The sequence below is a fragment of the Benincasa hispida genome, chromosome 4 (assembly GCF_009727055.1).
Source record: "Benincasa hispida cultivar B227 chromosome 4, ASM972705v1, whole genome shotgun sequence".
Classification (NCBI taxonomy): domain Eukaryota; kingdom Viridiplantae; phylum Streptophyta; class Magnoliopsida; order Cucurbitales; family Cucurbitaceae; genus Benincasa; species Benincasa hispida.
The window spans coordinates 46,577,035-46,591,031 of record NC_052352.1 but is presented as its reverse complement, the minus strand read 5'-3'; the positions used below and the strand labels follow the sequence as shown (position 1 = coordinate 46,591,031).

At 33.3% G+C, this 13,997-nt stretch overlaps 1 protein-coding gene across 1 annotated transcript; it reads left to right on the top strand.

The window, feature by feature from the left end:
* Nucleotides 1–1,281: 1,281 nt before the first annotated feature.
* On the top strand, nt 1,282–2,347 carry LOC120076543 (proline-rich receptor-like protein kinase PERK2). The gene has a single exon (XM_039030403.1). The coding sequence runs from the start codon at nt 1,387–1,389 to the stop codon at nt 2,128–2,130; it is 744 nt and encodes a 247-aa protein (XP_038886331.1). The 5' UTR covers nt 1,282–1,386; the 3' UTR covers nt 2,131–2,347.
* Nucleotides 2,348–13,997: the final 11,650 nt, after the last annotated feature.

Genomic DNA, 13,997 nt, shown 5'->3' with positions numbered 1-13,997 from the left:
CCTGTGTCTATATATATCATGATAGACACAAATAGTAATCTATCAAGATCTATCGCAGATAGATAGTTATATTTTGCTATTATTTATAAATATTTTCAACAGTTTTGTCATTTAAAATAAATTTTCAAAAAAAAAAGAGATATGGTATAATTAAAAAAAGTTGGTTGCAGTGTTAACAAAAAGTTGGTTGCATTCAACATGAAAAATTAGGAGATAAAATAAATTTTTAATTTTGAAAGATAAAATTGAAAATTGACCAAGTGAAATCTAATTCTACAAGAATTTAAAACCTAACTAGAAGCTAATTAAAAAAAAAATGCCAAAGGAAGGTGAGTTTTAAAAGTGATTTTAATGAATTCAATTCTAATTTGTTTTATCAAACACAAATCCAGTTAATTATTGAGTCATTTGTAAATATAGAAAAATAAAATAAAATATTTACAAAATATAACAAAATTTTAAAACTATCAATGATAGACGTTGATAGATGCTAATAGATTTCTATCCATGTCTAATCACTCATTATTAGTGTTTATCAGCGTATCATTGATAGTTCTAAAATTTTATTATATCTTGTAAATATTTTCAATAGTTTTACTATTTGAAATAATTTTCCATATATTTTTTTTTAAAATAAAAAACCACTTTTAACCTCTCAAAATCAACTCCAAACACACACCAAAACAACCTAAAACAAAAGCTTTTAATTTTTCCACTTTAGAAATCCAAACAACTATGGATTAGCTTGAAATCAAACAAAAACAACCTCAAAATCAATTCGTTTTTCTAAATTTTATGTACTCATAATATTACCATAATCCATCCTCAAATCCAACAACTGAATGGAACAAAACAAAGCTTTTCAAGCAATTTCATTAACAAGCCCACAAAGTTAACAAATGTTATAACCAAATTAAAAAAAAAAAAGTAAAGTAAACCACAGTTTCAAATTTAAGTTCCATTTCTTCTCTTTAATCATCAATGAAATCTTTCATTTCAAACGCCCAACATTACCTTTTCAGACATACCCACCCCCCGAAAAGGACAAACTTGAATCAAATTGTTTCTTAGGATATGTCTTTTTTAAAAGCACTTCTGTTAGTAGTAGTAGGAGCCATTATTGTCCCCCACGAATTTAAATATAATATATATAAAGACTATAACCGTTGTATAACGGTTTTCATCCGCGGCAAACCAAATTCAAAAAATTCCCAAAAAGTAAGAAAGTGAATTAATATCAAAATAAAAAGCTTCCCACTTCTACACTAGCTTTCCCTTTATATCTTCAAACCTTCATCTAACAAAAACAAAAGAAAAAACCCCTTCTACAATTTTTGTTTCTTCTTCTCATTTTGTGGTGGAATTGAATCAAACCCAGATATCAAAATGGGATCTTGCATTAGCAAATGCAAACCCAAGATGATGAAACAACCACCTCTTTTCGATTTCAACAATAATCTTGTCCAAGACAAGCTTGTTGTAATTCCCCAACCACTTTCCCCATTATTAACAACAAAAACAACAACAACAACAATTCCTTCTCTTTCTCTTAATAACAAAATCTCTCCTTATCCTCCTTCCCCTTCTTCTTCAATCTCTTCTTTCACTTGTCTCTCTTCATCAACCAACACCTCTTTCTCAACTGCTTCTTCTTCACCTTCCCCAATTTCCTCACATCACCCCTTTCCCTCTCCCTACAACCAACTCCTTAGAATCAATTCCCTTAAAGCTACCGCCTTTCCGCCCCCCATCAAGCCGGTTTCCCCCCTCGTTCGCCATCCATCCCCGCAAAGGGTGTTGAGATCCACACCCCAAAAGAGAGTCCGACCGGCTTCGCCATCTCCAATTCGGCAGAAGAGCTTCAGAAAAGAGGTTCTTCCGCAGCCTCTTCCGTCACCGTCGCCGAGTAGACGCTTCAGCCGAGAGAAATGTCGGGTAGCTGTAGCTCCCAAAAGTCGATCGCCGGCGAGGAGTAGTGTGATGAAGAAGGAAATTACTTGCATTCATAGGATCAGTTCAAAGATTGATGAAGTTGCTGTTAAAGAAGCTGTTGGAGATTTAGATTCAGTGGTGGCTATGGAAGATATTGATAATCCTTTAATCTCGTTGGATTGCTTTATCTTTCTGTAGAGATATTATATGCATATAGGAATATATACATATACAGTACATGACATGGTTTCATATGATCTTCTATTTATTGAACTGATTTTTTATTTTGTTTTTATCAACATATGCATTTAATTATTGAATGATCACATAGATCAAGATTTGATTACATTCCTAATATTTTATGGGAATGTTAGGTTTGTAGAAATTTCAACTTTCTTAGTTGTAACTTTTTCTTTCTTCCCATTCTTGCTTTGGTGGAAGAACATATTAATATATTTGGATCATGGTTTGATCTCTATCTCCTTCGTTTATTGTTCTTTTTCTCTTAGCTCAAAAAAAATAATTTATACCTCAAATTATATTTCAATTAGAATTCTAAATTAATAATGGTATCTATTAAAATCTTAAAACTTTTCTATTACGCTCTTTATTGAAAATTCAAATTAAAACATTAATACATAACTTTTACATGTTTATATTACTTTTATAAAGTGTACTAAAATATAGTTTTTCTAACATAAGAATTAATATATTAGAAAGAAAAGTTGAAATCATAAGAATGGTAGTTACGTTGCTCATTAATTTGAGTGGCTTTTCAATATTCTCGTTTAAATCCACATTTTTATTTAGAGTGAAAAGTTAAGTGAATCTGTAAATACTCTCACAACTTAAACACAATGTTGATAACCTAGTTTGTGTTTAATTTCTCAACTAAAATCAAAGCGCGAACGATTAACACTAGCCGATCCTGATAGGATAATTAAATCAACCATAACACATATTATATGCAAAAAATACAGTGAAATGAATGGTGAACTTACTTGATGATTCCATTGATAATTAAATATCTCAAACGATAAATGTTCTCCAATCTCTATATTCTTCAATTGCTCATCTGATGATATAAAGACTTATTTAGTTCAATGAATTAAACACTAAATTGATAGAGTGTGTTATTCTCTTTTCTGGAATCAACAAACATGCAGAGATTGAGAGATGAAGAAAGAGAAGAACTGTATCTTTTTGAAAACAGTCTATCATGTATATTTCAAAGAAAAAAAACGCTAATCCCATTAGGTTAGTTTTTAAGTTTACAAAATAGTAGAAAGACCCCTTAATTTTTTTCAACTTCACATAATACTACTCAATTTGTAATTTTCCACGGTACGTGATGGAGAGATCTAAACCCGATAATTGTTTTCTTTAATACTACACTAATCATCACTATGTGTACAACAGTGAAAATTATCAATTACTTAAATTATATGAACCAATATTAGAACTCAACATTTCTAACATTCTTCCACTTTATTCACATATCACTAGAAGAATTTTGGACTTTAATGTCGATTTTAAACCGACATTAAAAGGCTTTAATGTCGATTGACACGGTTGCAATTGAAGATCAAGAATCAAATGAAGCCCTCTAAATCGACATTGAAGCCCAGAATCAGTCTGTTTTATCAATTATTGTCCTTTTTTTTTTTTTAAATTTCGTTGCTGAATCCATTTTTCGATCTCGTGTTAAAAACGACATTATATGTCTTGTGTTGGGTCAGAAAATATCCATTATTATTTTTTATTAAAAAGTATAAAAAAATTTGCATGGCAAGCCATCAATATTTGTCTTCCACCTATGAATTTATCCACAAACAAGAATCAATATTTCTAATCCATTACATATACTCATCAAATATGAAATAAACACACTAATTACCAACCTTTGCATAACAATAACAGACATTCATAGAATACATACACCAAGCCATCATTTCTCTCATTCAAAATATAAATTAGTACTAATTCCATAAATACTTAACATCAAATACCCCATGAAAACAAAAATATTATAGATAAATCTTCCAATAAATAGATCATGGTTAGATAAATTTGCATTCATTCTAAGTTAGCATTATATTCTATTGAGACAAAAAAAAAAAAAGAATTACATCCTTATACAAATCGGCCAACAAAACTAGTATATAAAAAATAAATAATTTACATACGAGGCTAGTAATGGGAGTAGTAGGATTATGCACTATTTCGTGTATATACTTTTGTACATAGTACCCGCATCCTACATAATCTAATTAACGAGGGCACTGCATATAAAGAAGTTGAAAACAATTGTTAAATTGTTATAAAGAAGTCGAATGAACATAAATTGTTAAAAAATGAATACAAATTTACCTTTACAGGTTTCCATTTTGGAGAAGACCGATAGTGTTGGAGATCGTGCTTGGCTTGCCATGTTTTCAATCCACTAAATAGTTTAAAAACATTAATTAAACATAAATACTTCAATTAAGAGTTAAGAAAGTTCAATTACACTTACATATTTATAACTCCATGAAAATCCTCTTGAACCTTACTTCAAAGAGAGTCCAAAACATAAACACAATTTTCTTGTAGATTGATTACAATCAATATCCAATGATAACTATAATAAGTAACAATTTTAAAATATTAGTACATGTATAATGCAAATTAAAAATAACTTAACAACTTGTATTTACATACCCTGTGTTATATGGAATAAGGACTCATTGGTCTAAATTAACCAATTCTAGTTGATTGGCTAAATTTTTGGATCGAATATCTTGAGACTTCACGTGTGGCGATATTCTTGCCTGATCAATTATAAAAAAACTTCTTCGTAATATCACGACTACATTCATCCCAAAGATACCTAAACAAAGTAAAAGTTATTATTTAAATATAAAACAAAGTATACATGACTAAATCTAGATGAGTAATACTTACGCAATATATGTCAAAATAGACATATAGCTTATTTCAACCATATTGCAATATTGGATCAGATCATTGCGGCCTAAATAAATAAATTTGTCTCTTCCAAATATATTCTCGTCCAAAGTGATACGGATCATGTCTACATTGTTCATATTATGCATGGCATGTCCGTTCAAGAGTTTGATGGTACCATTGGCGTCAGTATATTTGGAGGACTGATTGAAGTGCTTAATTGTTGAATGGTCCTACCATAACCAAAGTTACAAAAATTCAAAGTAGGAAAAATAATAAATAACCAAACTCATATACTGAAAAAGAGACATACTAATTTCTCGTCAACCATAACTACAAGTTCATGAGGCCATTTTACGAAGTTGCCCATTGCTTGAATTAAGAACTCTATTTTACCCTTCACAGGCATTGGTATAGGCAAATCTTCTCCAATGACAATGTCAATCAGAAATTTAACAGTTAAGCATGACACATCATCATCAAATGTCACTACAAGAAAAATGAGTTCTCCCGACGCCTAAAACGAGCGTCGGGAGTTTGATCGTCGGGAGAAACAGTCTCTCTTGGTGATGTAAGAAGGCGTCGGGAGTTCGCGGAGAACTCCCGACGCCGTAAAGGCCCGTTGGGAGTTCCTAGGGAACTCCTAAAAATTAAAAATGGGCGTTGGGTGTTCCAGGGGAACTCTCGACGGCATACATTAGCCGTTGGAAGTTCTTTTGGAACTCCCCCCGACAGCTCTCCCAACGCCGCCCGAGAAAGGATCTGTTACCAGATCCCTTCTTCCCCATTTTTTCCCGCTCTTCCTTCTCCTCTAAAACCTTAACCCGCCACCGCCGCCCACTCCTCTCCCATTTTCCCCTTCTTCCCCGTCGTTGCTGCCCCATTTTTCCCCTTGCCCGCCGCCGCCGCCCACTCCTCTCTCTCCCTCTCCCATTTTTCCCCTCCTTCCCCGCAGCCGCCACGCGCTTGCCATCGCCTCCACCCTTCAGTCAGCAGCCACAATCAAACCGCCTGCCGCCGCCGTCGTCTCCTCTTCTCGGTCAGCCGCCACCTTCAACCGCCCGCCGCCGCCGCCGCCGGTAATCTTCTCATTTTATTTTCTCTTGTATATTTATTTAAATTATTATTTTCTCTTGTGTATTAATTTAATCATTATCGATTGGTTAATTGAAAAATCATGATTTAGATAATTTATGCAAATTGTTATTGTGTTATTGTAGATGTTTCAATTAATGGATTGAGTTGTTATTGTTGTTGAATGTGAATTAATTTATGGATTGAGTTGTTATTGTTGTTGAATGTGAATTAATTTATGGATTGAGTTGTTATTGTTGATTGTAGATGTTTCAATTTATGCAATTTTTTGTGGATTGTGGATTAATTTATAGCATGTTATTAATCCGTTGTTATTGTGGATTGTGGATGTTTCAATTTATGCAACTTTTTGTGGATTATGGATTAGTTTATAGCATGTTATTGTGGATTGTAGATGTTTCAATTTATACAATCTTTTGGAGTATGAATGTTATTGTGGATTGTTTTTAATTAGTATTGTTTTTTATATAAGCCATGAATTGTGGATGTTTCCACTTACTTAATTTTGGACTTAGTTTAGGGAAAAAACATCAATAAAATTAGGGGCAAAAAAAGTCAAATCATGTATTATAAATTAGTTAACATTTTAAATACTCTGAACAAACTTGGAAATTTTTAATCAAAGTTTATGCTTAATAAATACTTTGTACTTTTTCCTCTAATTCGAGTAATTGTTTTGGATTAAAAGTTGGTCAGAAAAGATTTATTTTTAAGGATGAATAAAGAATGGATTAAACTAAGGAATAAAGTGTATATCAGACGTCGACAGTTTTTGGAACTCCCGATGCACATAGTTCCCTGACTAACTCCCGATACCGTTTTAAAGTGCGTCGGGAGTTCCTCTCCTGACGAGTTTCTCTCGACCAAACTCCCGACGACTTTTTATTCGTCGGGAGAGGCTCTCCTAACGCATTTTCCACACTTTTCCGACGAATTGTGACTTTGGGCGAAGTTAGATTTCTTGCAGTGTGTTGTGACTAATGCAACAATATTATCTACAATTCCTATAGCCAAGTGGTATGGTGTTCTCTTAACAAATTTAAAAGAACTTGTGTCATGCATGGTTAAGCACGTACAATATGATTAAAATTTAAAAGTCAAAACAAATAAATTACCTCAAAATATTCTTTAGGCATCTTCTCAGTATCTTTTTTTTTCAGATGCACTTAGTGCAACACTTCCAATAGATGATTTGGATCGACAAGATTGTCTGTTGTGAGTTCTTTCTCTTGACACTTTACCATGTCAAACATTTTTTTTCACTAGAGTCTCCTTCAATTTCTTGGCTCATTGAGAAATTTGGTTTTACTAATTTTAAATATTGAGAATGGGAAATAAAATCACCCATTCCTCTAACACGTCCCCAATGTTCCTCTGTACCCAATACTTTGGTCAAAACATCTTCACCTTTATAGACTTAAGCCAATTTATCCTGTAAAATATATTACAATTTTCACACAATATCTATATCATCACAAGTTCCAAACATTATATATATGCCATCTTAAACTTTGCACAATATAAACTTACAATCCGATTGGCACATTCTCGAGTAGCTTCATCAAAGTATTCATTATTTTTTCCTTTTCTTGTTTCTTTCCATAAAATCGCCCGATCAGAAGGATCATTTGATAGGTTCTACATGAACATACATATTTAATTAGCATAAACATATTAGGATAAAAAATTTAATTTAAGTCGAAAAACTTACTAATTATTGGGCAAGATTCGCATAACCCTTCCAAGAAATGTGATGATTATATACATATTTCGCACGTCTTTCTTTTTTAAGACGATTGATTTCCTGTACAACAAATCTAGTTGAAGTTACCTATCAAAACAATGATAATGTTGACATTTAATTTATTGTGAATGACTTACATCCCATTCTTCACTCAATCATTCATTGACGAACGATGTCCACTGATCTTTCTCTATATGAGAATATTGTTGGTGAGGAAATTGCAAGACCGAGAGATCATCCTTAAATAGAAGTATGAACTTTTGAGTCAATGTTGTCTAGAAAGTCGTCTGGAAAGTCCGAAACTTCCTAGATGCAGACATGAGTATACAATGTTTGGACTTAGAGTCCAAATCGAACATCTACACAATGAAAAAAGTAGTTAAACAATAAACTAATAACTACTATGCACATGAATTAAAATTTTAGAAAACATATCGCTACACGTAAAAAAGTTTATCTTTTAAATGGTTTGGAACTTTTTTCCAAGAATTATACATTATAGGTATTTGTTTTCGAACACAAACTCCTATATAACTTTGCATATTCTTTACCCCAAATCCAATTGGTTGCCCATGTTCATTATAATCAATGGTCAACCGTTGCACAGATGTTCTTATTTGTGCCAATTCAGACATTGTAGTTGGGCCATGTGGAATACTTATTCTGCTATGTTTTTGTGGGATAATATTTCTATCATCCTCGCTGCTACTTGCTGAATTTTCCATGTCAATCTGCAAAAAAAAAAAAAAAAAAAAAAAAAAAAAAAAAAAAAAAAAAAAAAAACATTACTCACAAACAAAACATATAAAATATTTAAATACATATAACCATAGTAAATGACATATCATATTTAATACATTATTTATCAACCCATCTACCCTCAGAATCATTTCTAATGTATGTGGATGTTATATCATCAATCTCAATAGATGTATCAACATTGGGCATTCTTTGCATACCTTCATAACCACACTCTTGTAGCATATCTCCTATTTCATCTTCATAAAAATCATCCTCAATTGTTCATTGTGGAGATGTTAAAACAATTGACCAACCCGAATTTGCGGGGTTTATTACATAGAACACTTGTTTTGTTTGGGAGGCTAAAATAAATGGGTCTGATTTATGTCTAATACGATTGAGGTCCACAATAGTAAACCCACGTCTTTTTTTACTCCAGTTCTATTCTCAATTCAATTACATTTGAATAAAATAAATGATAATCCATGATAGTCAAGCTCACATATTTCTTGTATTACACCATAAAAGGTCATATCTGACATAACGGGGCTTTTGTCCTTAGCACTAGAGACTTGCATTGTGGTAGCCATTATACTAACTCCACTATTTTGAACCCTCCTAACATCATCGCGATTTTTTGTGTGATAGTAGTAACCATTGATCATGTAACCAGAATATTTTGCCACAGTTGGACAAGGTCCATTAGCTATCCATCTCAAAGAAGGTGATATGGAATTTTTGGGAACTTCGAGAGCTAGTGCAACCTACGATATATTTCATAATATTTTAGTAGTTAACATTTAATTATACATCAAATAGTAGGTCTCTAGAGATTACCCGTGTGGACAACTATCGATTGAATGTATGATTATGCTATTCTTGAAACCACTTTCTACTTTGATTTTTACCCAAATTGAGTTTAGACAAAATATCCATATGTTGCCTATTATAAATGACAAAGTTAGTAGATTATTGAATAATCAAGGAACCTAAAACGAGAATAAGATGGAGATCTACATACTCGACCTAAGGAAGCACATCATTTACATTTTGAATGACATAAAGATGAGCTTGATCCAACTCATCCTCACTCGGTCTGATAAAAGAAGCAGCTGACAATGCTCTATCAATGTTTGAGTTCACTTTTTTTGTTGATGAGTTTAGCCAAATAGAATTAACACCAAATACAAATTCAGAATAAAACTCTATAGTCTCTTCGACAATATAATTTTCTCCAACACATCCTTCTGATCGATTTCTATTTCGTACATAAGTTTTCAACACTTTCATGTATAGTTCAAAAGGATACATCCACCTCAAATATATAGGTCCACAAAACTCAACTTCTCTTACGAGATGCACTACAAGGTGTACCATTATTGTGAAGAATGATGGTAGAAAATACTTCTCTAAGAGGCATAGAGTGACAACGATATCCTCTTGCATACCCTTTAACTGAAATGAATTGATCGTCTTGCAACATATAGCATTAAAGAAGAAACATAGGTGAGTAATTGCAAGTCTAACATGTTTGGGTAATATCACGAATGGTTACCGGTAATTAATTGTTGCATAAGAATGTGATGGTCATGCGACTTAAGTCTGTAAAATTTCAAATATGTGAGGGACACTAAACTTTAAATGTTCGATGAATAGCCTTCAGGTACTTTAATTTCTTATAATACCTTACAAAAGCTCAATTTCTCAACTCATGTTAATGTATAACATGCGGGAGGTAAAAATACTTTTTTCTCTCCTACTTGAGGGGCTAACTCTGATATAATGTTCAGTTCCACCAAATCTAATCGAGTTTTTATTCCATCCTTCGTTTTACTAGGAATATTAAGCAATGTGCCAATAAGATTTGCACATACATTCTTTTCAATGTGCATCACGTCTAAACAATGTCGCACGTCAAGATATTTCCAGTATTCTAACTTAAAAAGAATAGATTTTTTCTTCCAATAAGTTGAAGGGCTATCTCCACTGTTCTTTTCCTTGATAGTTTTCTTACCAAATGAATATTGATACTTACTTGTTTCTGCAAGAATTTCTTCCCCACTCAATGGTTCTGGAGAAAATTCTAATTCTTGTGCGCCATTAAAAACTTTCTTTTGTTTCCTATATGGATGATAGTGGGGTAGAAACTTGTGATGCCCGAGATATGCCATCTTAGAAACTTGTGATGCCCGAGATATGCCATCTTCTTCCCTTTTGGTAAATAAGTGGATGAAGTTTTCTCTCCACGAATTGGACATGCATGATATCCCTTAACCGTACAACCACACAAGTTACCATACGCAGGAAAATCATTAGTGGTCCATAATAAAATAGCTTTAAGCATGAAACGTTGTTCTTCATATGCATCATAACACCATCTTTTCAAAGTTTTTTCAAGTAATCTACTAACAGAGCTAAATAAATGTCTATACCATTTCCCAGTTGTTTAAGACCAGATATTAGTGCAGTCAACATAAAAATTTTTCGCTTCATGCACAACCATGGAGGTAGATTGTACGTCACTAATATCACTGGCCAACAACTATATCTATTACTAAGATCTCCATGTGGATTTACCCCATCTATCGAAAGAGCAAGACGAAGATTTCTAGGTTTTGACCCAAACTCTGACCACAAATTGTCTATTTTTTCCATGATAAGGTATCTTTGGGATGTTTTAATAAAGCATCCGTTTCTTTTTTTTTAGCATGCCACGTCAATAAACTTGTTGTTTCTTTACTTCGAAACATTCTTTCAAATCTTGGAATTGGGGGGAAATACCACATGACTTTTGTTGGGATATTCTTAGCCCTTTCCTTTAAATTTTTTTGAAGCTTCCATCTTGACGTTTCACAAATGAGGCATACATTTGCATTAGGGAGTTCTTTTCTAAACAAGCAATAATCATTTCTACATGCATGAATCTGTTCGTACTTCATTCAAAGAGTACCCAACATCTGTTTGGCTTCATAAGTAGAAGTTGGAATTTCATTATGTCATGAATTAATTCCAACAACTCAGTAAAACTCTTATCGCTCCATCCAAATTTAGCTTTCAAATTATATAACTTTACCAATGTAGATATTTTGGAAAAAGTTTTACAATTTGGGTACAATGGTTTCTTCCCATTATCTAATAATTCTTCAAAATTATCGGATTTTTCACTAAAATAGTTTCTGTATGCAGTCTCAAACATTCCAATTGTGTCATCAACATCAACATCATCCTCATCAACTTCATCTCTTTCACTAGTAGACACATTTTCATTGTTTCTCTTAATTGGTAATGATTCACCGTGTAAAATCTATGTCTGATAACTTTGATCTATACCATTAAAAATTAAGTGATCTCTTATTCGGTTCACATTTAGAGTCTTTGCATTCACACACTTCAAACATGGACAACTCATGACATTCAGTATATTTGAATGTTGTAGACCATTTTTAATAAACATCATTATATTCGATTTTCTTCACCACTTTTTCTCTCAAACATAACCAAAAACATTTCAAATAACTCTTAAGTAACACTTGAAACACACCAATCAATAATCAACAAATTTCAAGACTACCATCCAAGTATATATTCTTCAATAAGCTTAATCATTAAAATAAAAATAAAATGAATTAAATAACTTTAAATTACTAAATTGAAAATTCATATGAAAATAAAATTTTACCTTTCCAAGCAAACAACTTAAACAACCCACAAATTTGAAGAGATCCAAACCGGAGCTCGAAGATTGGAATGCCGGCGAGCACCGAACTTTTTTGAACAGAGTTGAGACGACAGATCTGATGAACGGCAAGATGACCATGATGCCGGTGACCCACCTCTACGACGAGAACCACTGAAAGCCCACGTGCCGACAACAAAGCACACGAAAGCAACCGGACAACCGGATAACCCATACGAGACCAACCGGACAACCAGACAAACCACACAAAACCAACTGTTAGCCCATCGATCGAAACCCCACGAAAGCAACCGGGCAAACCCTACGAATTCCATCGGACAACCCATGAAAGCAACCGTACACACTCGAACGACTGGACAACCACACGAACAAATCCCATGAAACTCCACGCAACCAACCAGACAACCCACACGCTGGTAAAGAACACTTCGGGAAAGCCCACGCGCCGAAAAAAACCAACTGAAAACGACCGAAGAACACCCATGACGATGACCTACCATCGGAAGAAGCCCAGACAATGGAGATCTAAGGAAAACCGATGACGACAACACGAATTGAACCCACGAAAACCAGTGACGACAACCCACGAACTGATGTGCATGGCCAAGCTGAGAGCACAGGTGACGAAAACCCGAACTGAAGGCAATGCCGACCAGCTGAGAGAGGAGAGAGTTATGTTTGGGTAAAGTGCTGGTCGAGGCTTTGTTTTGGTAAAGTTGTAGGCGGTGAAGATCGAGCTGAGAAGAGGAAAATGAATTTTTAATAAAATAAAAAAAAATAATGGGAGGCCTTTGATGTCGATTTTAAATCGACATTGTAGGCCATCTTTAATGTCCGTTTAAAACCGACATTAAAGATCCGTTTTTTTAACCGACATTATACATCCGAGACTACTATTTTCAACCGACATTGAAGCCCAAAATTGTTGTAGTGTATGAAAAATATACAAGATATTAACAAAATTCGAATTCACTTAAATAATGTAATTTACAAGTCACAACTTCGTAAGAACTAACTCGACTGAATCATGGTGGTTACAGGTCTAACAAACGTCCTGATTCCTTCCACATATCACAAGTCAATCCAATTCAAACAGTCACAATTTGATAAGATAGACACTCGAAAATATCTTATCCCACAATGTCTTAAAATAAGACCCAACATCTATAATCATGACAGAATATGCATGACTGAAATATGATTCATAGATAAGTAAAATCTAAAAAAACATCGATACACCGATTAACGGTCATTTCTACAAACTCATACGATAATATGGTATTATTAAACTTCAAGTACCATTATCGGGAAGCTTGTTTTAATTCATAGATTGATTTCTTCAACCTACGTACCAATTTCTTTCACTTGTGGTCTTTAAACCTTGAGGTTGGTCCATGTATACCTCTTTTGCCAAATCTCCATTGAGAAAGGTTGTTTTAACATCCATTTAGTGAATTTCAAGATCAAAATGAGCCACCAAAGCCATTACAATCCTTAAATGTTCCTTTCTATAAATCAGAGAGAATGTCTCTTCGTAATCAATGCCTTCCTTTTTAGTGTAACCTTTGAAAATGAGTCTAGCTTTGCAGTTGTCAATATTTCCCTTAAAGTCTCACTTTGTCTTAAAGATCCACTTATAGCCAACTCTTTAGAATGTTTCGGCAATTCTATCATTTCCTAGACATTGTTGTCAGCATCTGTTCATCAGAATTTTACAGAATTGGTCTCCATCTTCATTGCCAAGGGTCCTAATTCTAGACATGGACTTACAAAAACTCGATTTACATAATTAAAACACCAAAAAATGTAGGGATCTTTATAAATGTTCAAATCAAAACATAT